We start from the raw sequence: 25,467 nt of genomic DNA on the forward strand, positions 1-25,467 counted from the left end.
CTGAGCAGGCCCAGCCCCTCGGGGCTCCTTTGGGATCAGATCCTGCAGCTCTCCAGCAGCATCCCGACCTCCGCTCTGGGTGAGCAGTGTTACATGAAGTGTTATCACTCCCCTGGAATCCGCTGGCTTTCAGTCTGAGCAGCCCCTGTAACTCTGTGGGGTCGTGGGGCCTGCCTGGTCAGGCCATGTGGAGAAACTAAACCAGAGAGCAGTCTGCACAAACATTTATTTACAAAAAACCAAGTTACATATGGTACAGGCTTTTTACATAACACAGTAGTTTAAACAATTATTTTATGTATTTTTACTACCAGAAGGTAAAGAATTTAGTAAACTAATCGTTTTTGCTATTTTTATACAAAGTGACAGGTCATGCACATTTTTTTTAAGTTTTAAAATCTTTTGCTAAGTGCAAATACTAGATTCCTCTCTCCAGTTTTAAGGCAAGAATGGGACTGTTGCTGGGCAGTCTCTCGCTCCAGGGAGCAAGCAAGGCAGCCCAGAGGGGAAGGTGCCAGGCTGCCTCCGGGACTGCTCTGTCCCCCAGACAGGGGCTGATCTCTGGGGGTGTCCTGTCGTTTGCATCTTGCAGCCACTGATTGGTGTGTCTGATGGTTATGGCGCCCTCTCTCCCCAACCCCATCACTAGTACAGACTGCTTCTCCAAGACACGAGGCACCTACAGGGTCATTTTGCAGACATGAGGGGGCTCACGCTTGGGTCAGAACTTGAGGCAAAAGTGACTGTGCTACATCTGCAGACCTGCGAGCCACTCCACAGCCTGGCTCAAGGAGGAACGTTAGAAATCAGGCGCCCTCGGCTCAGAAAGGCAGGAGTGGTTCCCTAGCTGCCTTGTGTGGCTAAAAACAGCCAGAACTCATCTCAAAAGACAAGTCTTCAGTTTGGCCTTGGGGGAATTATTCTGGTCTCCCTCCTGTGCAGCAACCTTTGGACCTTTGCATGCCAGGTCCTAGGGCAGTTCCTGGACCGCAGTGTCAAGGGCATGCAACACCAGCCCAAGGTCTGTCCTTGCTGCTGCCCCAGGACCTCCGTGGAGCCACGTACCCTGGGCTGCTGGGCAAAGATGGAAGCTGGTTCCTTCGTTAGATGATGAATCGGGTCAGAGACCCAGAAGGTTCTGGTGGGCTGGGGTGAGCACTGTCACCGGTGGGGCAGGTTGACAGCACCTGGGGTCACCCTCCCCATCCGGTGGGACATCTGTTGGCAGTTCACAGCCCTCAGGGACCCTCCCTTGGGGAAGCACGGGGAACATGCTTTAAAGGTACTTGAAGAAATACTGTTGCTGTGCCCCGAGGGCAGGGGCAGGAAGCCCAGTAGGGAAAGGCTCCTGGCAGCAGAGACTCAGTGTAGCCTCTCTTCATGCGCCCCCCACCCCAAGCCCAGGGGGCCACCTATCCGCAAACCCCAAACCCAGAGGAAAGACAGCAGTAACAGGCAACCTGGCACATCACCTCTCCATTTTAATCTCTGAAAAACATCTGAGAGGCTGATGGCAATGGGTGACCGACCAGACAGTGATGCCTGGTCCCGGGTGTGTCCCCTCCTCTCTGAGGTCTGTGTGTGTGAACTTCGGGGAACCCCATAGCCATCAGAGCTTCAGCAAGAGGAAGGGAGGCCAACACAGGGAGCCAGGCAGGTTCATTCCCCACTGAGGCCTCTGCTCTGCACATGGGCTGGAGCATGAAGTACTGCAGAGCGGGTGGCCGGGGTGAGGCTCAAACACCTGGCTGGGGCTGGACAGCAAAAGGCAACTGGGAACATGGCGGGGACTCACCTGACCTCAGGAAAGGGTAGCTGCCAAGCGCAACCTGGGTCATGTACCTGCTGGGGAAAGCCAGCGCCACCATACCTTAGGGGAGAATCTGTTCATTACCTGGGTGGTGGCAAACACGGCTCCCTGGGAGAGCCACCAGGCCTCTGTCACAGCTACTTCAAAAGGATCTTGTGGTTGGCAAAAATTTCAGGACCATCCCACCCTCCTCAACTGCCAGGCGCGGGGCAACAGGTTTCTTTGACTTTGCAGAGACCAAGGGAGAGAAACTCTAGTAGAGGCCACAGAAAACTGGGAAGGTTCAAAGTGAGTAAACGGCAAATGTTTCTTTAGGTAAACTACAAACATCCCTTTGCATGAAATGGCTCTCTGTGGTCTCATCCAAGAGGATCAAGAGGGGAGGCGAGACCCTGGAACAATCACTGTGGTGGCGGCCTGGGGTACTGCACTTGGACACGGTCCACAGCCACCCCAACCTGAGCGGCGCTCCCAGGTCTGTGGACATCGCTCTGCCACTTAGACCAACCGGCTCAGGGCAGTGGGGTGCACCTCACTCTAGGTGGGCTTCGGAGCGAGGGGGGTAGAAGAACCAGGCCTCCACGACACGGTCCCAAGCTCTCAGCTCTCTTGAAACCGCACTACTTGTTATTTCACTTTATTTATGGATCACACTGCTACGGTAAGGAAGGCTTACGTGGTTTTTAACTGAGAGACTTCTGTTGTCTGCCGGGGGAGGGGATGGAGGCAAACATTTCCCTTCATCTATTTCTGCAGGGACGTGAGTGATAGAGACGGGCTACCTTGTGGCCCAGGGCCACCACGTTGGCTGCTAGGACGGCAGAACTCTTCAGGAAGAGGGTTTTGCTGCCCCCTTATCTCTGGCCCAATCCTGTTACGGGCACCCAGAGGGTACTAGCCTGCTGATCACTCTTCAAGGAGCAGTGGCCCTTCCCAGGAAGAAATCCAGCCTATCCATTCAACAGGCAAGTCCGTCATCCCTACTTAGCAGGCATGGACACAGCCATCAGCCTTGGGGGCAAAGGAGCATCTATCCAGCCTCCAGCCTGCGCAGGATGCTTGGCGGGGCTCCCGGGAGGGGTGGGGCCTGGGTGTCAGAAGCGATGCCGTGGCTGGGGGCCAAAGTGCATAGGCAGGTTGTGCTCCAGCGGCATGTGGACAGGGGCGAAGTCGTAATTGACTCGTACATTGGGCAGAGGGGGCACATAGGGTGCTGGGATGGGGCCCATGTTGAGGGGGAAGTTGTTGAACATGGGCCGGACAGGAGGCAGGGGGAAGGCTGGGTGCACAAAGGCGTAGGGGGGGATCTGTGGCTGGTGCAGGTTCTGTGGGACGGGCCTCGGCAGGGCTTCGATCCTCTGGACTTTCTCTGGAGGCTTCTCCAAGGGGGGCCCAATGCGTTTGAAGGTATTCTCTGAAAAGAAGATGGGATTTAGTAGAGAAAACAGTTAAATCCCACTGTGCTCGGATCTGGCTTGGGACCAGAGCTGCATATCCTGATCCTGGTCCCAGGGGCCCTGAGCTGTAGGCTGACAGCCTGGAGCATGAGGGCAGACCGGGAACCTCCAACTTTCAGCATCATTCTTCCCTGTGGACACAGGAGGGGTGGCCAGGCCAGAATAAGGCCGATTAAAGCCCAAAACGTAGCATGCACGCATGGGTGCATAGCCCCCTAACCAGCCATCACCAAGGACAAAACCGTACTTCCCACCGAGTGTCACACTCTGCAAGGATCACCTTGGAAGGAGGCAGACTGATCCAGCTCAGAAAAGGCGGAGCTTCTGTGAGAGAATTTCCTTTAGAGCCAGGGCGTGGATGGCCACTTACAGAAACTCCATTTCATTCCTCTGTAACCTCAGAGGGGCCTACTGTCGTTTTAAGTCTGCTTTCGCTTTTATTTGCTTCCTAAGCTCCAACTCACCCCTTGGGACCTCCTGGCCATCAAGGAGCTGCTGAAACTGTGTCTATGCTTTCAGGGCCTTTCCCAGAGGCAGCTGGATATGTGGGTGAGGTATGTAAGTGGGCACCTAAGGGACAGCACTCCCCGGTGGTCCCTGGCTGGGTGGAGTGCCAGGATCCCGATGCAAGCCGGCAGTGGGGTCCCCTCGTCCCCTGTGCACATGGAGTGAGCACAGGGCCTGTCTTGGGGAGCACTTGCCTCCATTCTTTCTTTTCTGTTCCTCTTCGGCCTCCTTCTGGATTTCCTCAATTAGCTTCTCATCATCTTCCTAGGAGAAAGGAAAGAAGATGACAAGCTTGCTCTCAGCCAGCTCCATGCAGCGCTGAGGCCCTCCCGGAATGCGCGGGAGGCCGGCTTGCTGCCGATCAGCAATGGGGCTAAGCCAGAAACCTGCTGCTGACCAGCGAGGTCGTGGGCTTGCATACCACCCATTCCCAGTTCCCCGAGAATCTTCTTCCTTCATCATTAGACGGTGTTCCCATGAGGAAGCCCATCTGAAAGGCTGGGACCAAGGAGCGGGTCTGTGCACTGCAGGTGGCTGTCTGGGGGCTGGGCTGAGAGAGCCTGCTCTGTTCACTCAGCTGTAAGGTAAGAACTTCCCACAGCTCGGAGAGGGCAGACTGATAACCCAAGGGTTTGGTATGGGGGTGAGCTGGAGTGGGCAGGGCCTGAGGAGTTTCAGATCTTGAGTCTACAAACTCTGAGCAAGAAGCGCTCTCTGTAGGGCCCGGAAGTCTTGCTGGCTCCCCGAACTGAGCTGGACAAAAGACTATGCAGGCCTGCTGAGCCCTGAAGCTGGCCTTTAGCTCCTAGACAGTGGTGGGCTGTAGAAGGAGCAGCATCCCGCCAGCAGAACAGTGGCCTGGGCCACAGGGAAGGACACAGCAGTCTAAGAACAACTCCCCTGTAGATCTCCCCATCTCCCCTTCTCAAACTCGGGCTTGGTAGGCCTGCTTCGCTAATAGGCAATTCAGACTTGGATTATCCCAGCCTGGGGACAGAGCCAAGTAGGCGCTCTGGGTACAGGCAGATGTGTGGGCTTCACCAGGGAAACTCAGGGGTCTGTGCCACATACAGTTCCCCCATCTCCACCTGCCCCAGGCACCGTGAACTGGGCTGCTGGCCCGGGACAGACAACCTGAACCATGCCTGTTCTGTGTAATGTCCTGGGGGTTCAACCCACTCCTCAGCGGCCCTGCAAAACGGCTGGGGACTGAAAGGACACTCGCTGGATTGAAAACACCACCAATACGGTGCATGTCTTTGCTGCCAGCCGCAGGGCTGCTGCTGAACCAGCATGGCCACGGAGGGCATGGGACTTAAGTCTACCCGCCACGAGCTGGGGCTCGACAAAGAGCAGAGTTGACACTGCAGCCACGACCTGAGCGTGGCAAGTGCACTGATCAAACTGAGAGACAGGCAGGCGTGTCCTGTTTCCTGGGGTCTTGCAGTAGCTCCTCCAGGAGTTAAGGGCAGTCAAACTGGGAAGAAGTAAGGAGAAGGGCAGTGGTGCCCAGTGTGGGGTGGGGAAGCATAAGCCAAGTTTCAGGACTTCCAGAAGCCTGCTAGAAACGTGTGTTGCCCCAGACGACGCATCAGGCGAGGCCTCTCCACGTGGTCTGGGCTGGAACACTGCCAGTGATAACTCTGGAGTTTTCATGCTGATTGGATGCTCTGGACTGGCTGACGTCACCCGTGGCACTTCTGGGAGGTGAATGGAGGGCCACAGAAGGGAGTGCATGAGCTGGAAAGAACCCCTGGAAAACCTTGGACCAGGGGAGAGCACAGCAGCCTCAGCGTGGAGCTGGGCAATGGGCAGTCTGCAGGCAATGGGCAGTTACTAATGTCATAACCAAGATGGTAACTTGTGATTTCAGACAGTTATGGCCCCTCCCTGATTCTGGAGTCATGAGTGTCGCTCACTCATTGTGTACTGGACACCTACTCTATAAAAACCCTAAGACATGCTCATCCAGCCTCTTTGTGAACACTCCAAATGAGGAAACTTACTACTCTACAGAGTAATCCCTAAGCCAATCAACACTAAGGGCTCCAGTAATGCAGCAGGCTTTGGTGGAGGCAGTCTGAAGCTCTCCATGTGAATGTCAAGATAAATTCTACCACTATCGAGATTAGGAGCTGGCAAACATCTTTATTTTGGTGCCAGTGGCAAGCCTAGGAAAAAAGATTAAAAAAAAAAAAAAGAGTAATCTAGAAAAATGGAAAGTAGGAGAGTTGTTGCTCTGCACTGCTCACTGAGTGACCTGGGCAAATTCCTGAACATCTGAGTCTGGGCATCTCATCTGTAAAATGGGCTGTTGTAAGGACCGTATGAGCTCAATTGTGTAAAGGACCCAGCACAAAGCAAGTACTCCTCATTAAAGACAGGAAAGTTGTGAAAATGGCAGGAATAAAGATTTCAGAAAGATGAAGTTTCAAGAGAAAGTGGTAAAGATTGGGAGATGCCCTAAGATTTCTCTCAGTGGCTTCTTTATGGTATGAGTGAGGTTTCCTGCCTCTGGTCATTTATTAATTATAACTATTAGTACTACATCACCATCACCCTCACCCCACCCCCACTATCTCATCCCTCTTCTATCACATCACTTAAATGTGGTCATGTCCATCAGTACCCAGAGGGACACCTAAGGCCTCTGATGGCACAGGAAGGCACCTTAGAAACCAGCCATTCTAACTTCCTTCTACCACAGAAAGTAAGGTCCCAGAGCAGGTAAGTTGTTCAAAGTTATGGTTAGTTGGCGGTGGACTAGGCAGTGTCACTCAAATACCTTTCCTGGAGAAAATCCACAGAAAACTACTTTGAAGGTTCCCGGTCCCTGTCGTTTGATTTGAAAATGTGGAGGGTATATGTATGCTTTCATTCAAGAATATGTATCGTGTGTCCAGTATGCATCAGGACCTGAACTGGATGTACAGCTAAGAATAAGGCAGACCTGGTCCCTTCCCTCATGGAGCTTCTATTTTTGTGCTGTGATCACAATTCCAGCTGGCATTCCACTTTGGAATCCTACATGGGCCTAAAGAGTAATTTCACAGCATTAAAGACTAACCCCTGACCCCCACCCCCTCTTTCCCCTCTGACTGTCTTGTGACATTTCTGTCAGAATAAATGAAGAATGAGGGATACTTTCTGAGTAAAGATTCCAGGTCTCTTATAGCACTGTTAAGGGTATGGATGAACAGGGCATCTGACCGATTTTTATCAATACTAAGTTTCCTGTGATAAATCCAAACGCTCCTGGTAAAAGTTCGCCCCTGAATAAATGCAATGTAAGAATTCCCTTAGGCGGGTCTGAGGCACTTGCACAGGCAAGTGTGAGTTGAGCGTCCTGATACGGATCTGCCGGCTCTCTGGAGGACAGAGCAGCCAGGTCCACGAGCTGGCAGAAACTCCCAGGCCGCCACTGAGAGCTCTTCCGGGGTTGGGGGGCGGGAGAAGCCTTAGAGCCTTGAGTTCTTCACCTTTTGAAGAGAGCCACCTGGAGCCTCTTCCCTTCCTTCCTTTGCTCTGATCACTCTCCTGATTTGTTAAGCGGACTCAGGACTATTTGTCCTTAAGCTCCGGCTTTCCCTGGTTAGGCAGTGCTCTCACGGTCTAAATACAGTCTGTATTTCACAAGAAAATGTCAGCACTCAACTATTTTGAGCAGTGATTGTTACCATAAAGAATGAGCGAATTGTTAGTTACACCTAGAATATGGGTTAAGTGTTTCAGATTTCAACTTTCTCCAACTGGTTGGAGTCACAGGACACTATATTTCGAAACTAAGAACTAAAACACTTTTCAATATATTTTTTTAAAGATAAAAATTACATTTTCAGCCAAATATGTTAGACTCTAAGGGGGAAGACTTCTTCTTCATCTGGGGTAGAATTTCCTTCCATAAGCAGTTTCCCTTGAGTATTTAAAATTCCTCAAGTCAAGAGTGAAGGCATGGGCTTCCCTAGTGGCGCAGTGGTTAAGAATCCGCCTGCCAATGCAGGGGACACGAGTTCGAGCCCTGGTCTGGGAAGATCCCACATGCCGTGGAGCAACTAAGCCCACGTGTCACGACTACTGAGCCTGTGTGCCGCACCTACTGAGCCCGCGTGCTACAACTACTGAAGCCTGAGCACCTAGAGCCCGTGCTCTGCAACAAGAGAAGCCACCACAATGAGAAGCCTGCACACCATAACGAAGAGTAGCCCCCGCTCACTGCAACTAGAGAAAGCCTGCGCACAGCAACGAAGACCCAATGCAGCCAAAAATAAATAAATAAAAAATTAAAACAAAAAAAAATTTTTAAAAAAATTAAAAAAAAAGTGAAGGCAGAAGGGCTTCCCTGGTGGCGCAGTGGTTGAGAGTCCGCCTGCCGATGCAGGGGACGTGGGTTCGTGCCCCGGTCTGGGAAGATCCCACATGCCGCGGAGTGGCTGGGCCCGTGAACCATGGCCGCTGAGCCTGCGCGTCCGGAGCCTGTGCTCCGCAACGGGAGAGGCCACAACAGTGAGGGGCCCGTGTACCGCAAAAAAAAAAAAAAAGTGAAGGCAGACTGAACTGTACACTTTAAAAATGGCAAATTTTACTTTACCACAATTTAAAAAGTTAATAATGTTAAAATAAAAAGAGTGAAGGTAGGTTTAGGGTTTATTTTGAGATAACACGTGAGGACTGGTCCCTCATCAGAACACTTCTTGGGTTGGATACGTGATACATGGGGATATTAAGGCTTTTCTAGAGGTGAGTTCCCTTGGGAAACATTCTAGGCATCCCAAGTGTCATCATTCACGGTGAATAAGAACACCTGTGAAAAAGTCTTGCCATTCTGCAAATCTAGGACACACCTAACCTGCTGGAAACAGGGAACAATAGGAGGAATAAAGATGACGAGAGGGCCAGGGGTGTGTGGGCTGGATCACAGAATTAACTGTCCTCCAGCCCCCCTGCAGGGCCTGAGTCACTTACAGGAAATCCCGGCATGCTGGAGCAGCCCCCACCGTAGTGAATTTTATCTTAAAGCAACACTGGCTTCCTAACAGGCAGGCAGCTGGTGTGATGGGACTCCAGCTTTGGGGTTCCACAGACCTTGGCCTGGGGACCCCTCTACCCAACACGACTTAACCTGGAGGCTAATCATTTCCATAGCAGGTTTACTGTGAGAAGCAAATGATCTCACTTTTTATAAAGTGCCAAGCACAGTGACAGTAATAATGGCTTACTGTGTACCAGCTCCTGTTCTAAGCACCTCACATAGATTTCATAACAACTCCAGGAGTTAGGTACTATTAATTAATCCCCATATTACAAATGAGGAAACTGAGGTTTTTTAAAAATATTTTTTCTGATCAGGGATCGAACCCACGCCCCCTGCATTGGAAGCACGGAGTCTTAACCACTGGACCGCCAGGGAAGTCCCACACATAGTAAGGTTTGAATCCAGGCCTTCTCAAAGCCTGAGCTCTCAAGCACTTAAACCACTAGTTTCTGAATAGAAGCTTCTGGAACAGTATGACTGGAGGGGCCCAGAGTACTCTGCCTGCCCTGAGAACTGTCAGAGGTGACTATTTTTAGGCCCTGCTTTGTTCTAGAAAGAGTGTATCTTGCTCTCTTTGAAATATAAGAGTTCCTTCTCTTTGGGATGGGCAGAACTCTGAAATCTCCTTTCTCCACTGAATAAAAGAAGGGAATAGGGCAAAATAAAACACCTCTACTCAAGGAGATGAACAGCCAGCAGTACAGCAGAGAAGGGGACACTTCCCTGGAAAATTCCCATTTTCCTGGGGTCAGCTCACCCAGAAGTACATGTGCCATCACTTGGAACATCAGGTCTCTGACTGGCCTCCCCAGCACTTGGCCTTTGAGACAAAGCCAGCAGAACCTTCTCACCCAGAGTGGGAGCCGGGAGCTCGGGGAGAAACCAGAAGCCTAAGGTGCAGGCCAGGCTCTATCACTGAGGCCACAGGACTTAACTGGCTCATGGTAACTGAGTCGCCTATCGCTCCTGACCTGGGCGCTGTTCCAGGCCATCTCCAGATGTCCTTGCCTTGTTGACATGTTTTCTCATGAGGCTACCAAGTTACCTGTATACCTTGGAGTCCCATGGAATTTTCTCCTTCTTCCACAAAAAGCCAGAGTTTTGATTCTCACACACATTAAAGCAACCTTGGGAAAAAGAGTTAAACAAAACACAAATAAAAAGGTAATTCCGGGCTTCCCTGGTGGACCAGTGGTTGAGAATCTGCCTGTTAATGCAGGGGACACGGGTTCGAGCCCTGGTCTGGGAGGATCCCACATGCCGCAGAGCAACTAGGCCCGTGAGCCACAACTACTGAGCCTGCGCGTCTGGAGCCTGTGCTCCGCAACAAGAGAGGCCACGATAATGAGAGGCCCGCGCACCGCGATGAAGAGTGGCCCCTGCTTGCCACAACTAGAGAAAGCCCTCGCACAGAAACGAAGACCCACCACAGCAAAAATAAATAAATAAATAAATTAATGAACTCCTACCCCCAACATCTTTTTTTTAAATTTATTATTTATAAATTTATTTTATTTATTTATTTTTGGCTGTGTTGGGTTTTCACTGCTGTGCGCGGGCTTTCTCTAGTTGTGTCAAGCAGGGGCTACTCTTTGGTGCGGTGCGCGGGCTTCTCATTGCGGTGGATTTTCTTGTTGCGGAGCATGGGCTTCAGTAGTTGTGGCTCACGGGCTCTAGAGCGCAGGCTCAGTAGCTGTGGCACAAGGGCTTAGTTGCTCCGCGGCATGTGGGATCTTCCAGGACCAGGGCTCGAACCCGTGTCCCCTGCATTGGCAGGCGGATTCTTAACCACTGCGCCACCGGGGAAGCCCAACATCTTAAAAAAAAAAAAAAAAAAAAGGTAATTCCTGGGACTTCCCTGGTGGTGCAGTGGTTAAGAATCCGCCTGCCAATGCAGGGGACACGGGTTCGAGCCCTGGTCCTGGAAGATCCCACATGCCGCGGAGCAACTAAGCCCGTGTGCCACAGCTACTGAGCCTGCGCTCTAGAGCCCGTGAGCCACAACTACTGAAGCCTGCACGCCTAGAACCCGTGCTCCACAACAAGAGAAGCCACCTCAATGAGAAGCCCGCACATTGCAACGAAGAGTAGCCCCCGTTCGCCGCAACTAGAGAAAGCCCACGGGCAGCAACGAAGACCCAACGCAGCCAAAAATAAATAAATTTAAAAAAATTAAAAAAAGAAAGAAAAAAGAAAGGTAATTCCTCACCAGAAATAACTCCTAGGAAGATTTTGGCCTAATTTCCATTGGTTGTTTTTGTATCCACATCTCACTTCCAAAATCCCTGAGGTTCCCTTCTAGAAGGCCACACTCTGCACACTCAGGTCCCCACTTCCCTGTGTGTAATGCGCTCGTTCACACACGCCTGCTCTCCAAGTGTCTCTCCCAGCCACAAGGGGCTGGCAGCATTCTACCCACAAGGAAACAGGCTCTGACAAGGCAGTTATGTGTTGAAGGTCACCAAGTAGATGATGAAGAGTGAAATCAGAACCAGGGCAGGGCCAGGCTGCTGCTTCTGGGCTTACAGCCCCCAGGGGAGCCTGGGCAGCTCTGGACTCTGCAGGCAATCAGAGGCCAAAGGCCTTGGGAGCAAGCTGTTAGGGGCCCCTCTGACTGCTCTGACCCCAACAAAGTTGGAGGCTAAACGAAGCCCATTTGAGACCTGAGCTCCCCTTCATATCCTGCCTGCCTTGGTCAGTGGGTAACTGAGGGAGGAAGACAACTCTGTCCGGACTCACTGCACTGGACACCTCGACAGGCCCTAGTGAATGTCCACCAAGGGCAACATGCCCACCCCAGCATTCCTCTCCTTGGCCTTTGGCTCGGGGTTTAAGATGGACCCAGTAGGCCTTTTCTGCCCTCTTTCTGGCCCCTCCTCATCTTGGTGAAAACCTTGAAACAGATCCACAGAATATGCATATAAGCAAGTCTCAGACTGAGCATAAGGAAACGCCAGGCTAGAGGAGAAGTGAACCCCACAGACCACCACTGAATGTAATGAGAACTGGGATAGGAACATGTGTAGCACCCACAGTGGGCCAGTGCACCCCAAATGCAGTGCTGAGGACAAAGGATCACAGCAGAGAGTGACATGGAGTCTTGCAGCCCAGCAGATCTGGAAGAATGCTTTATATAAAGAAATGAGGGGTTGCATCTTAACAGTGAGAGGATTTTATTTCCTTTCCCTGAATTCCTCTGAGCTCAGCAAGATACAGAAATGCTGGCCTAACACAGAAGACTCTGACACGCTTACTTCACATGGAGGTGGGTAGGGAGTGAGGCACGGCAAGAGCATGAGGGGGATGGCAGGGGCCCGGCTTCTCCGAAACACCGACTCAGCACGCCAGCTGCCGGCAGGAAGTGAGGGAGAATTCACCAGAGAGGTTTTAATGAAGAAAAACAACCCCAAACCCCAACTCCTTAAAACGTGTCCCTCAACAATGAAGCCCCACAGCTCTGCCCATGGAGCAGGGTCTGGATGGGAGAAAAAGAAGGAAGAGAAACTGCAAGTGGTTAAAGGGAAAAAGAGAAGGTTTCCACCAATCAGATATTGACAACAATCGCCAACCACAGGCTGAAGGTTCCTAAAATAAATGTCTGCGTACTTAGCACACGGCTTGTTCTTGCGAGGCTTTTAAACATCCTTTTGAGCCCGTCTTCTTCAACATTTCTGGACACCAGAGCTGCCAGCCTGCTTGCCTGCTGCCAGCCTCCGGTGACCATGAAGGGAGGGTGATGACTTTTCTTCTCCATTTAACTTTTCCTCCCTGTAAAAAGGTGACTGAGAAGTGCAAGTCAACTGCTGCTTCCCTCCTGCAATTTTGGGGGTGGGGCTGGGGCTGGGATCCAGGTCATGTATGGCCACAGCTGTTGTTAATAAACTTGCAATGATTTCATAAAAGGCTTCCAAAGAGCTGAGGATTTAGTTTCAAATTATTCCCAGATTGGCTGCAGATCGCCGAGCAACACCAGACCCTAACCCCCCCAGCGCCAGCTGTCCCCCTGCAACAGGAAATTGGGGGGAGGAGGGTGCAGCACGGCCCGGAGTGGCACATGCTGTGCAGCTGGGGTCTGGAATGGCCAGGGAGGGGGTGCGGAGGTGGATAATGTGTTGGGGAGGAGCAAAGACTGGACGGCTCTCTGCTGGTTTCTGCAACTATCTCCTCGGGTCACAGGGGCCTGGAACGCAAACACCTTTCTGTCTAGAGCTCCCCCCAGGGACCTGGAGGCAGCATGGGGTGTGGCCATGTTGGGACTCCTGTCAGGGTCAAGCACTCAGCCTGGGGCCTGCTGGCATCTGCTGAACATGACACATGCCAACATGCCATGTTTACTGGACTGAGCCATACTGTGGCCCTCCTTGGTACAATCCTCTAGTGACATCTAAACCTGACTGGGGACACTGTCAAGGCCCCTTTCCACCATCTGCAGCTTGCTCAATGGGGAAGGGTCCAGCGAGGGCCTATCCCTTTACGGAGGCCTGCGTGACGCACTGGGTGCAGGGGCCCTGCGGGCAGCTATCGGCAAGCTCCCGTACTTGTGACCTCTTGTTCCAGACAGAGAGTGGAGACTTGGGGAGTGGAAGGAGCTAACAGCTGGCTGAAGACCTGGATTTGTACCCTGGTTTTACCAAGTGACCTGAATCTTGTTTTCTTCATCTGCAGAATGCGAAAGTGGTCCCGCTTCCATGTTGTAACAGAAACAATGGTGTTTAAAACAGTGACTTGAAATAAAATGCTAAGGCCAACTGTGGAAGTTAAGTGATAGGGCAACATGGGTGTTCACTTTACCATCTTCTTCACGAAGGTAAATTTTAAAAGTTAAGGAAAAAACCCTGAAACTGAAAATTAGTTCCCGAGCTAAACTCTGGAATATCTTTCTGAAGATACTCCCTAAAATGATCTCCACCTTTCCCTCCTCAACCCTGTATCTGAAATACTTTTATTTCCTCTTCCTTTCCCAGGCCACTCAAACAAGGGTCTCAAAGGTGCCCAGTGCCCTCCGTGCCCCTGACCCATCAGGAAGACAGACACTGGTCCAGGCTGGGTGGTGCTGGAGCCAACTAAGGGGAGAAAGCAGAAAGCAGCTTTGTTTAAGATGCTGAGAGAACAGAAGACCTGAGATCAACACATGCCACGTTTTTTTTTTTAATTTGGCATGCAGGATCTTAGTTCCCAGACCAGGGATTGAACCTGTGCCCTCAGCAGTGAAAGCGCAGAGCTCTAACCACTGGACGGCCACGGAATTCCCCATGCCACCTTTTACTGACCACAATCTTCTGCAAGTTTCTTCATTTGTAAAACTGGGATGATACATTGGCCTTAGAGGACTGTCAAAGAATTAAATATATTAACACATATTAATGTCAGGTTCAATCCACTGCAGGCTTGAGAAAAATAAATAATTCTCTTAACCAAACGGCTAGACGACAATGGTGCCAAATTGTAAACTGGCTGTTAAAGCCCTAGGGTTTTATTTGAACTGAACATGCTTCAAATTCTTATATTTAAAAAACAAAGAAGTTGTAGAAAACAATTCTGTGCAGTTTCTGGTAGCCAAAACCCAAGATAAATACTGACTTTGTTTTGTATTAAAGAGAAAATGCTCTTACGAATTTTGCCCCACTTCTAGAATCCGGACTGCCAGATGACTGCTCTGAACATGGCTTCTAACAGTTAAGATGTAACTTGTTAACCCCCTTAAGTTACCACTCACGGACAAGAAAAAAGTCAGCACATACGGGTCCAGTAAAGTCCCGGGGTAACCATTCCCCCACTGCAAAATGATGTTTGTTCATTTATGTGTTGTGATTTGGCTGTGCATTCTGACCCCTAAGCTAGAAAACTGTGGTTTGTTGTGACTGGTTTGCTTCTGTTTTTTTTTTTCCTTCTTAAAAAGACATCTTGTTTTTACAAGACTCTTGGTTGAATGTTTTGAGCTTATTTCTGACAATTAACAGATAACTGACAGCTTTCTAATATGCAGTTAGTTCAGTTCCCAAGCAATCTCTAGTCATTAAGGATGAAAACTCAACTTCTCTCCAAACCATGAAGGGATAACTCCCTCATGGACAAATGAGAGATTCTTCCTGGCCTTGCCGGTTAATTAAGCCAGAGAAAAGGCTGGATGACAGGGCATGCTTTGTTTCCCTGAACTTCTGAATGGCTTTGTGTTCCCAGAAGCCCCAACAGATGCTGGGTTGGAATTCAATCGGTCTCCTGGTGAGAATCAAGGAAACGGGGCTGATCCCGGTTTTGATGGGAACGGGACAAATGGAACAAAATCTCTGGCTGTGGCTACCAGAGGAAATCGGAGGGATTTGTATTTGCCTGACCTTCCTTTCGAACTTTATTTTGAGCAAGTACAGAACCTTTCTCAGGGTAGAAGACGACAATTCAACATGAAAATGAGGGGCAGTTGCATGCTATGGCACCGAAACAAGGTAACAGAACACGAGAAACGTTTATAATCAATTCCATGTGTGGGAAGAAAAGGGAGGTGGGAGGAGAAGAACAAGAGAGAGCAGAAAGGAAAATGGGGCTGAGAAGAAACCAGACTGCCTGCCGCACACCCTGCCACACGTGGTAACTCCCACGCTGCTCTCTGCTTCTAGAGAGGAAAGCAGGCTGAGGAATGCTTCTTAGGAGCACCGCTGAAGAAATGGACGCTATTTCTTCACCAAGTTCCTAGAGATGCTCAGGCCCCCAGTTTGCTCGCTGGATGGGACTGAGGAACCGAGTCTGTGGAACTGCCAGGGCCTGGGAAGTTTTGTCACAAAATGCAGTGTGGGTTACCTTGGAGAGCACTTCCCACTGTGGGCCACACCTCCCTCCACTCAACCAGCAACAGAAGGATGACTGTTTATTCCAAAGTCACCCCTTTCTTTCAATTATTTCCTCAGTGGTAGGAGGGCAGGCTCGCTAAGGGTTTTACTGGGTCACGGAGCTGTGGGATAAGAGCAATTTCTGGGTCCCTCAGCCCAGTTTTCCACCCAGGAGGAGACTGTTCCTGACATGCAGATGCCGGGTTTTCACAGAGGACTCAGTGTTTAACAAAACTGTGGGGGGTTCTGAGGATTAGGATTAGGCCACCAGCTTGGCCTGCTGTGGCTTTCAACAGGGGCCAGCCTGTGACCCTGACACCTTTTCTTATCAGGCATATTGGAGGTGTTCTATATGAGGGAAAAAGATTGGTGGCTTACAAGACTTTTATCTTTGACTTACAAAGTTTTTTAGATTTGGATTAATGATCAATCTTTAAAAATTGGGAGATTTCACATTAAAATACAGATTTCCAACCTCTCTGGAAAATCTGAAGCCGTGGTAACTCTGAGCACAGTCCCATCTAGCAACAGACTATGGGGGCTTAGGCCAAGTCACTCGTGTACTCAGAGCCTGCAACAGCTCCCAGCACACTCAGTGAGACCCACGGCCTGCTTCTGTGCCCACCTCTCTCACCTCCCTCCCCTCGTTCACCACCTGCAAGCCACACCAGCCTTCTTTCTGTTCCACGAATAGGCCGAATCTGTTTTATTTCTTTGGCCGGCCTTGCTCCTCCTTTGCATGCAGGTTTCGCTGTAAATGCTGCCTCTCAGAGAGGCCTGCAGAGATGACTCCCCCCTCCGGCTCCTGTCATTCTCCACTGCATCATTCTTACTGCTCCTACACAGTACCAACCACATGAAGTACCTCTGTTTTAAACTTAATAGACTGTAAACGCCAAGAAAACTAGTCCTGGCAACACTGAATAGTTACAAACAAAGAATGGATGAATCTATAATTTCTCCAGTGATTTGAATGATATTTTTGTCACATATTAAATTCTTATGGGACTGTTCCTGGTCTCTACCTTGTCCCCTTGATCTATCTGTCTATTCTTGCATTAGTCTGCGTGATTTTTTTTTTTTTTTTTTTTTTTTGCGGTACACGGGCCTCTCACTGCTGCGGCCTCTCCCGTTGCGGAGCACAGGCTCTGGACGCGCAGGCTCAGCGGCCATGGCTCACGGGCCCAGCCGCTCCGCGGCATGTGGGATCTTCCCGGACCGGGGCACGAACCCGTGTCCCCTGCATCGGCAGGTGGACTCTCAACTACTGCACCACCAGGGAAGCCCAAGTCTACGTGATTTTGATTTGTGCAGCTTCACAGTAAAAATTAGTCTCACTTTCAAAATTACAGGTAATTTTTCAAGAAAAAAAAATCCGACTGAATTTAAACGGGAATTGCAGTAAACTTGTAGATTACTTTGGATATAAGTAATCTCTCTGTAATACCAAGTCTCCCCTTTGAGGGACAAGGCGCTTCTCCACTATCCAGGTCATCCTCACTTGCCCCAGTGAAAGCTGACTCGTCAATGGCTATCCCCAGGCCTCCGCAGGCTATGGTGCAGCTTCCTTGCTAGCTCCAAGTTGGCAGGGTATCTATTCACTGTTATGCTCAATTGTTTTTTGGTAGAACAAGTCTTCTCACATACTACATTGCCATCCTTACAGAGCAACTTACAACTGACTAGCAAACTTAAAAATCATTGGGACTTCCCTGGTGGCACAGTGGTTAAGAATCTGTCTGCCAATGCAGGGGACACGGGTTTGGGCCCTGGTCCGGAAGATCCCACATGCCGCAGAGCAACTAAGCCCACGTGCCACAACTACTGAGCCTGTGCTCTAGAGCCTGCAACCCAAAACTACTGAGCCCGCGTGCCAAGAGCCCGTGCTCCGCAACAAGAGAAGCCACCGCAATGAGAAGCCTGTGTGCTGCAACAAAGAGTAGCCCCTGCTCGCTGCATCTAGAGATAGCTTGAGCACAGCAACGAAGACCCAACAAGCCAATAAATAAATAAATAAATAAATGAAACTTATTGTTATTATATACATAAAAAAAAAAAAACAAAGCACATTTCTCCACATGTTCAAGTCTCTTCACGTCCTTCAATACGGTTTTATAGTTTTCTTCATACTTCTTGTTAAAGTTCATTTCCTGGGTATTTCACGATTTATATAGCTACTGTGAATGGCATTCTGTATATCTATTTTGTATCTAGCTATCTTTCACTGCTTCTGATGCCTTTTCAGTTGATTATTTTGTCTTTTCTCAGGTTTAAAACGGTAGGTTTACCTTTTTTTTTCCTCTTTTTTTGGGGGGGCTGTGCTAGGTCTTCCTTGCTGCGCACGGGCTTTCTCTAGCTGTGGTGAGCGGGGGCAACTCTTCGTTGCAGAGTGTGGGCTTCTCATTGCGGTGGCTTTTCTTTTTGTGGAGCATGGGCTCTAGGCGCGTGGGCTTCAGCAGTTGCAGCGTGTGGGCTCAGCAGCTGCGGCTCATGGGCTCTAGAGTACAGGCTCAGTAGTTGTGGCACATGGGCTTAGTTGCTCCGTGGCATGTGGGATCTTCCCAGACCAGGGACAGAACCTGTGTCTCCTGCACTGGCAGGCGGATTCTTAACCACTGCACCACCAGGGAAGTCCTGCTTTTCTTCTTTACATATAAAAGTGCTTAGGGGCTTCCCTGGTGGCGCAGTGGTTGAGAGTCCGCCTGCCGATGCAGGGGACGCGGGTTCGTGCCCCGGCCTGGGAGGGTCCCACGTGCCGCGGAGCGGCTGGGCCCGTGGGCCATGGCCGCTGAGCCTGCGCATCCGGAGCCGGGAGAGGCCACAACAGTGAGAGGCCCGCGTACCGCAAAAAAAAAAAAGTGCTTAGAACTTTTTATTGGACACACAGTGGGTGTTCAATAAGCATTAGTGATCATCTTCTCCAATATCTATATTTTTCATCTTATTCTCTCAGCTAACTGCATTGAATAGCACAAATAATGGTGATAGTCTTATATATGACTTTTGGGGAATGTTTCTATGTATTTCATTATTAAATACATGCTAATGACTGTTTTGAAACATGGGGCTTATAAAATATATTAATTATAAATTATATTAATTATATTATAGTATCCTTCTAATACTACTGTTAAAGCTTAAATCAAGAACGGATACAGTCATCCCTAGATATCCACAGGGGGTTGGTTCCAGGACCCCCATGGACACCAAAACCAGTGTTGCTCAAGTCCCTTATATAAAATAGTGTAGTATTTGCACATAACCTATGCACATCCTCCCGCATACTTTAAATAATCTCTAGATTACTTATAATACCCAATACAATGTAAATGCTATGTAAATAGTTGCTGGTGTGTGGCAAATTCAAGTTTTGCTTTTTGGAACTTTCTGGAAATTTTTTTCCCTGAATATTTTCAGTACATGGTTGGTTGAATCCACAGATGTAGAACCTGCAGATACAGAGGGCTGACTGTATTTGTCTTCTTTTTTTTTTTTTGGATTTTATTGTTTTGTATTTATTTTTGTTTCACACACACTGTATTTAATTTTATAAGAGATGAATAAACTGACACCAAGCATTGTAAATGGATGACCACAACAAAAGCAACAATGATTGCAATTACCAAACACGAAACACACTCACACTATGTCATAATATTGACATTCAGTCCAGGAATCCTCCACTGTAACAGCTCCTTTACTCTGCAATGAAAATTGGTTTGTATATTTTTTGCCCCTGAGTCCTTGTGGGATTTTTTTTCTTTTTATTCTAACAGAAAGTCACAAAAATTACAGTCACCCTCATCAGTGTATTTGTCTTTATCACCTAAAGATATCATATGGTAAGTTATATTAACAGAGTTCTTAATACTGAGCCATCCTTGCACATCTGGAACAATCTCACTCGGTCATGGTTTCTATTTGCTAATATTTTATTTAAAGAATTTTAAACCTATATTCGTAAGTGAGATAAATCTGTAGATTTCTTTTTCAGGGTTACCTCTGAGAGGTTTTGGTATCAGCATTATGCTGGCTTTATACAAATATATGTAAAACATTCGTTTACTTTTCTATCCTCGGAAGTATTTCAAATGGCATAGAAAAATTTTATTCCCTAAAGGATTAAAAGAATTTGCTCATAAACTGTTGCAGAATGCTGCTTTCTGAGGAGTAGCTTTTTAGCTACTTTCTCAATTTTTGTGTGTAGTTATCTATGCAGTTCCCTATCTTTTCAGGATTCAAAATGTGTTATGTATGTATAAAATCTCTTTTTGTCATATTACGTTATAGATACTTTTTCCCTACAAAGCAACATGTAGCCATGCATTCACTTACAGTGGGGTCGGTCCAGAGGGAGCATCTTGAACACTCCTGGCAAGGGGCTCCTGGGGAGCGAGGATGCTGGCAGAAGTGGTCATATCCATTGATAGATACTCGACAGAGGTAGCACATTTGGGCACCGCAGCGGCAAGACATGCGGTTGCAGCCTTCTGATTTGATGAGGCCGGTCCCACACTTATGGCATTTCCTAATGCGGGCTGCAGTCATCTTTTCTTCACTAAAAAAAAGAAAACAGGATTGGAGATAGCACGGAAGATAAAAAAGAAAGAAAAATATTATGGCCCTTAAAGTCTTCCTTTCTTTCCACAGATAATGATTGCTTGGCTCTTTTGGTGACATTCGAAGGGTGAAAAGAGCCTATGTTTTGGGCTTCCCTGGTGGTGCAGTGGTTGGGAATCCGCCTGCCAATGCAGGGGACACGAATTTGAGCCCTGGTCCGGGAAGATCCCACATGCTGTGGAGTAGCTAGGTCCGTGTGCAACAACTGTGCCTGTACTCTACAGCCCGCGAGCCACAACTACTGAGCCTGCATGCTGCAACTACTGAAGCTTGTGCGCCTGCAGCCCATGCTCTGTAACGAGAAAGGTCACTGCAGTGAGAGGCCTACGCACTGCAATGCAGGGTGGCCCCCAATCGCCGCAACTAGAGAGAGCCCTCGCGCAGCAACGAAGACCCAACTCAGTCAAACAAACAAACAAACAAACAAAAAAAGGAGCCTATATTTTGGAGTCTCAGAACTGCTTCAGTTTTTCAGTTGTATGACCTTGGGTAAATTATTTAACTGCCTCGAGACCCAGTTTCCTCATTTTTAAATTGGGAGAACCGAACTTTCTCATAGTGTTTTATAAAATTAATTAATTAATTAATTTTAACATCTCATAGTGTTTTGAGGATTACAGATAAGATACAGGGTACCCTGGGGCAAGTGCCTGGCACCTAGTATTTAGAAAATGATTATTCTATTTGTTATAGGAGTCCCTATAGGCTTAAAATGGAGAGAAAAAACTCAGTGTCTTCCTAAACAATGTTTTTTATATACACAAAGCTGGATAATGGAGAGCCAGTAAACCTTAGTTACATACACATCTTAGGTTTTTAAATACATACTTGACATAGGGCTGGGGTAGACACAGCTGGGGGCGATCCAATGCCACCTATGACTTCTTCCTGTTGGCAAAGCTCACTCCTATGACAAACTGGCATGTTGGAATAATACCTTCTCAGACTCCCTTGCAGCTAGGGGATGGGCACACATATGACTCAATCCTGGCCAATGGGAAGCTTGTAGGGAGGCAACTTGTTTCCAGAAGCACTGTTAACTGATATCTAGAGTCAAAATGACAGGTCTTGGCTTGTTTTCAAGAGCTGGCACTTCTGAATTAGTTACTTCTAATGGTGCTGTTCATAACTCTGAAATAACACTTGCCACCTTTGCCTATTATTGCTTATGTGTGTCTTCCTCTGCTGTGTTGAGTTCCTTAAAGTATAAGGCAGAGGCTATGACGCTTGTACCCAGCTGGCATGAAGAAGTATCATCTTGATGGGAAGGAGTCAAAAGGTATTCCTGCTGAGACCAAGAAGAGCATGAATAGCCTTGAAGGACTCATCCCATTGCTTGAGAACTTCTCTCCTCTCCGAGTACAAACACAGTGTGTAACCAGCTAATTGCTTCATTGTAAAGAATGTAATAATGTGGGGATGAGTTCTGATCTGCACTCTCCCTCCTAAAGCTGAGGGAATGCAGCCTTCTTCCTTCCACTGCTCCCAGTTTTTCTGCTAATTAGTAAGAGTAGCCAGATGAGCCTGTGGTCAGGCAAGTGTTGTTTTTTTTTTCTTTTTTAAATATACATTTAGGACTTCCCTGGTGGCACAGTGGTTAAGAATCCGCCTGCCAACGCAGGGGACAAGGGTTTGAGCCCTGGTCTGGGAAGATCCCACATGCCACAGAGCAACTAAGCCCGTGTGCCACAACTACTGAGCCTGTGCTCTAGAGCCTGCGAGCCACAACTACTGAGCCTGTGAGCCACAACTACTAAAGCCCGTGCGCCTAGAGCCCGTGCTCTGCAACGAGAAGCCACCGCAATGAGAAGCCCGTGCACCGCAATGAAGAGCAACCCCTGCTTGCCGCAACTAGAGAAAGCCCGCCCACAGCAACGAAAACCCAACACAGCCAACATAAATAAATAATAAAAGATATTAAAAAAATTATATATATATAAAAAAATACATTTATTTATTTTTGGCTGCGTCGGGTCTTTGTTGCTGCACACGGGCTTTCTCCAGCTGCTGTGTGCAGGCTTCTCATTGCAGTGGCTTCTCTTGTTGTGGAGCATGGGCTCTAGGCATGTGGGCTTCAGTAGTTGTGGCATGTGGGCTCAGTAGTTGTGGCTCACAGGCTCTAGAGTGCAGGCTTAGTAGTTGTGGCGCACAGGTTTAGCTGCTCCATGGCATGTGGGATGTTCCCGAACCAGGGCTCGAACCCATATCCCCTGCATTGGCAGGCGGATTCTTAACCACTGCGACACCAGGGAAGTCCAGGCAAGTGGTTTTAGTTACTGATATTTAGAAGACTGTTGTAGAATGCTCCTCAGAAGCCAGATCATATGTGTTTAAAAATAGAAAAATACATTAGGAAATTGGCTGCTATTCATTTCATTTAGGTCTAAGCTTTGAACGGCCCAAAATGAAGGCAGGCAGAACTTTGGCCTGAAAAGAATTTAAACCCAGTTCAAGTTACAGAAGAACAAATGAGTTCTAAGTTTTGCTGAACAGGAAACAAAGTCAAGGAGACAAAGTTTTAAAAAAGTAAATTTATTATTGTCAACATTGTACACATGTTCATGATTTCAGTTAGCTCAGCAACTGTGAAGACAGTTCTCAATGTTCCATGTTAAGACTCACAAGGTTCTGGGACTTCCCTGGTGGTCCAGTGGGTGAGACTCCATGCTCCCAATGCAGGGGGCCCAGGTTCAATCCCTGATCGGGGAACTAGATTCCCCCATGCATGCCACAACTAAGAGTTCGCATGCCACAACTAAGAGTCTGCATGCCACAACTAAGAGTCCTCATGCTGCAACTAAGAAGCCCACATGCCACAACTGAAGATCCTGTATGCCGCAACTAAACATGCCACAACGAAGATCCCATGTGCCACAACTGAGACCTGGTGCAGCCAAAATAAATAAATATTCAAAATTATTATTATTTTAAAATAAAGTTCTTGTCTTTTATTTTTTATTATTTTATTTATCCCCCCCCCCCCGCCCCCGCCGCTTTTTCAGCTGCACCGGGTCTTAGTTGAGGCATATGGGATCTTTGTTGAGGCATGCGGGATCTTTCATTATGGCACGTGGTCTCTTCGTTGCAGTGCTCAGGCTCCTCTCTAGTTGTGGCGTGTGGGTTGCAGGGCGTGTGGGCTCCAGAGCGCGTGGGCTCTGAAGTTTATGGCACGCGGGGTCTCTCATTGAGGCGTGTGAGTTCAATAGTTGTGGCATGCAGGCTTAGTTGCCCTGCAGCATGTGGGATCTTAGTTCCCTGACCAGGGATTGAACTTGTGTCCCCTGCATTGGAAGGCTGATTCTTTACCCCTGGACCACCAGGGAAGTCCCCAAAATTACTATTAAAAAAACAAACAAGACTCACAAGGTTCTGATGAAAAAGTCTCCAATGAAAAGCTGTGACCAAAACACAATTACAATTTTCTATGGCACAAACTTTCTGTGTACACGCACCCTGGAGACTGAGGTGTGGCCTTAAGCCATTGCACTCTGCCTGGGGGCTGGCTCATGTCTTCCCTGGGCAGCTGCTTAGACTGTAGTGTGGGAGAGGAGTGGCTAAAGAGAACCAAGGTTATATAGTCCTTTCCAGGAAGAGGGTGCATTTGCTTGCTCTGTTCCACCAAGCTGTCAGTCGCCAATGTGAAATAATACTGGGTGTGGTGGGGGAGAAATGGATGGAGGAGGGGGCTTCCCTGGTGGCGCAGTGGTTGAGAGTCCGTCTGCCGATGCGGGGGACGCGGGTTTGTGCCCCGGTCCGGGAGGATCCCACGTGCTGCGGAGCGTCTAGGCCCATGAGCCATGCCCGCTGAGCCTGCGCGCCCGGAGCGGGAGAGGCCACGGCAGTGAGAGGCCCGAGTGCCGCAAAAAAAAAAAAAAAAAAGGATGGAGGAATATGAAAAACACATACAACTCAGCATGGTTATAATGTTCAAATAGCTACTCAACACTGCAAGGATATCTATTCAAGTCCTTTGTTTTTGCAAAAGAACAGAACTAGATAGGGCCAGAATGGCCCTGTACCATAAAAGGACTGCTATTATGGGATGTGGTGACCACCTATCCAGTAATGTGAAAGTGCAAAATGGGACTGGGGAGAAATCATAGTTGATTTTTTTGGGAGGAGGGTGATTTGGCAAGAAGATTCTAAACTAGGCAGGAAGCAAACAGCCCTACAGGATGTGATCATTCACAGGAAAGGAAGAGAAGCCTGGGCTGCAGCTGTGTGGACTGACCTTGTGTTCAAACAGGAAGGCTCACTGCCCTCCTCTACATAACCAATCAAGATCCTACGATTCCATGATTATTTGTTCTCACCACTATTTAATTATGTTGGAAACTCCTTTTGGGATCTGTCCTTATTTCTTGTAGCATACACTATTCAAAATCGTAAATGGCTTTCCTCTGTGAGCATGTGTATGCATTTTTTTGGTGATAATGTGCACATAAAATTTACCATTTTATCTATTTTAAAGTGTACAATTCAGGGACATTTAGTATATTCCCAATGTTGTGCATCCATCATCATTACCTAGTTCCAGAACATCTTCATCACCCCCAAAGGAAACTGTACCTATTAAGCACTCACTCTCCCCAATCCCATGTCCCCTGCAACTGCTCATCTGCCTTCTGTCTCTAACGGTTTTGTCTATTCTGTACATAGGCAAATATCCATAAGCCTATGAATACTTTATATAAATGGAATCATACAAGATGTGGCCTTTTGAAAGTGGTTTCTTTCACTTAGCATGTTTTGAAGGCTCATCCACAGTGTAGCCAAACATCTTCATTCCCTTTCCACGGCTGAATAATATTCCACTCTATGGATATACTACACTCTGTTTACCATTCATCAGCTGGTGGACATTTGGGTTGTTTCCTCCATTTGGCTATTGCAAACAGTGCTTCTAACGAACATTCTTGTACAAGTTTTGCTGGAATACCTGCCCCATCTTATACCACTTATTATGCTGTATCTTATGATTTAGCAATAAACTGCTTATGATTCCCTGTGTGTACCCTGTGCCTACAAAAAGTGATACCAGATTCCTGTGAGCATCTTTGAGAGTGGCACCACCATCAAGGGGTGCTGATTCTCAATAAATCTCCTTTTACTTCTCTGTCTGGACTGTATAGAGGAATGGGTCTTGGAGAACACTGCATTACTATAAGCCTAATCAGGTGCTGACTCTAATTGCAGCTGCTGTTCCAGATGTCATTT

The 25,467-nt window shown here is 48.3% G+C and overlaps 1 protein-coding gene across 4 annotated transcripts in view; it reads right to left on the reverse strand.

Annotated features, from left to right (window-relative positions):
• Positions 1-207: 207 nt before the first annotated feature.
• RNF216 (ring finger protein 216) overlaps positions 208-25,467 on the reverse strand; it is a 172,450-nt gene continuing 147,190 nt past the window's right edge. For 3 of the 4 annotated variants that reach the window (XM_067705430.1, XM_067705428.1, XM_067705429.1), the window contains exons 15-17: positions 19,966-20,188; positions 3,969-4,038; positions 208-3,224 (exon numbers count right to left, since the gene is read on the reverse strand). In XM_067705430.1, the coding sequence (XP_067561531.1) occupies positions 2,905-3,224; positions 3,969-4,038; positions 19,966-20,188 (613 nt within the window). In that variant the 3' untranslated portion in view covers positions 208-2,904. Of the gene's footprint in view, positions 3,225-3,968; positions 4,039-19,273; positions 19,333-19,965; positions 20,189-25,467 lie in introns of all 4 variants that reach the window. The other variant, XR_010934747.1, reaches the window with a different exon arrangement.

The sequence above is a fragment of the Pseudorca crassidens genome, chromosome 15, assembly GCF_039906515.1.
Source record: "Pseudorca crassidens isolate mPseCra1 chromosome 15, mPseCra1.hap1, whole genome shotgun sequence".
Lineage (NCBI taxonomy): Eukaryota > Metazoa > Chordata > Mammalia > Artiodactyla > Delphinidae > Pseudorca > Pseudorca crassidens.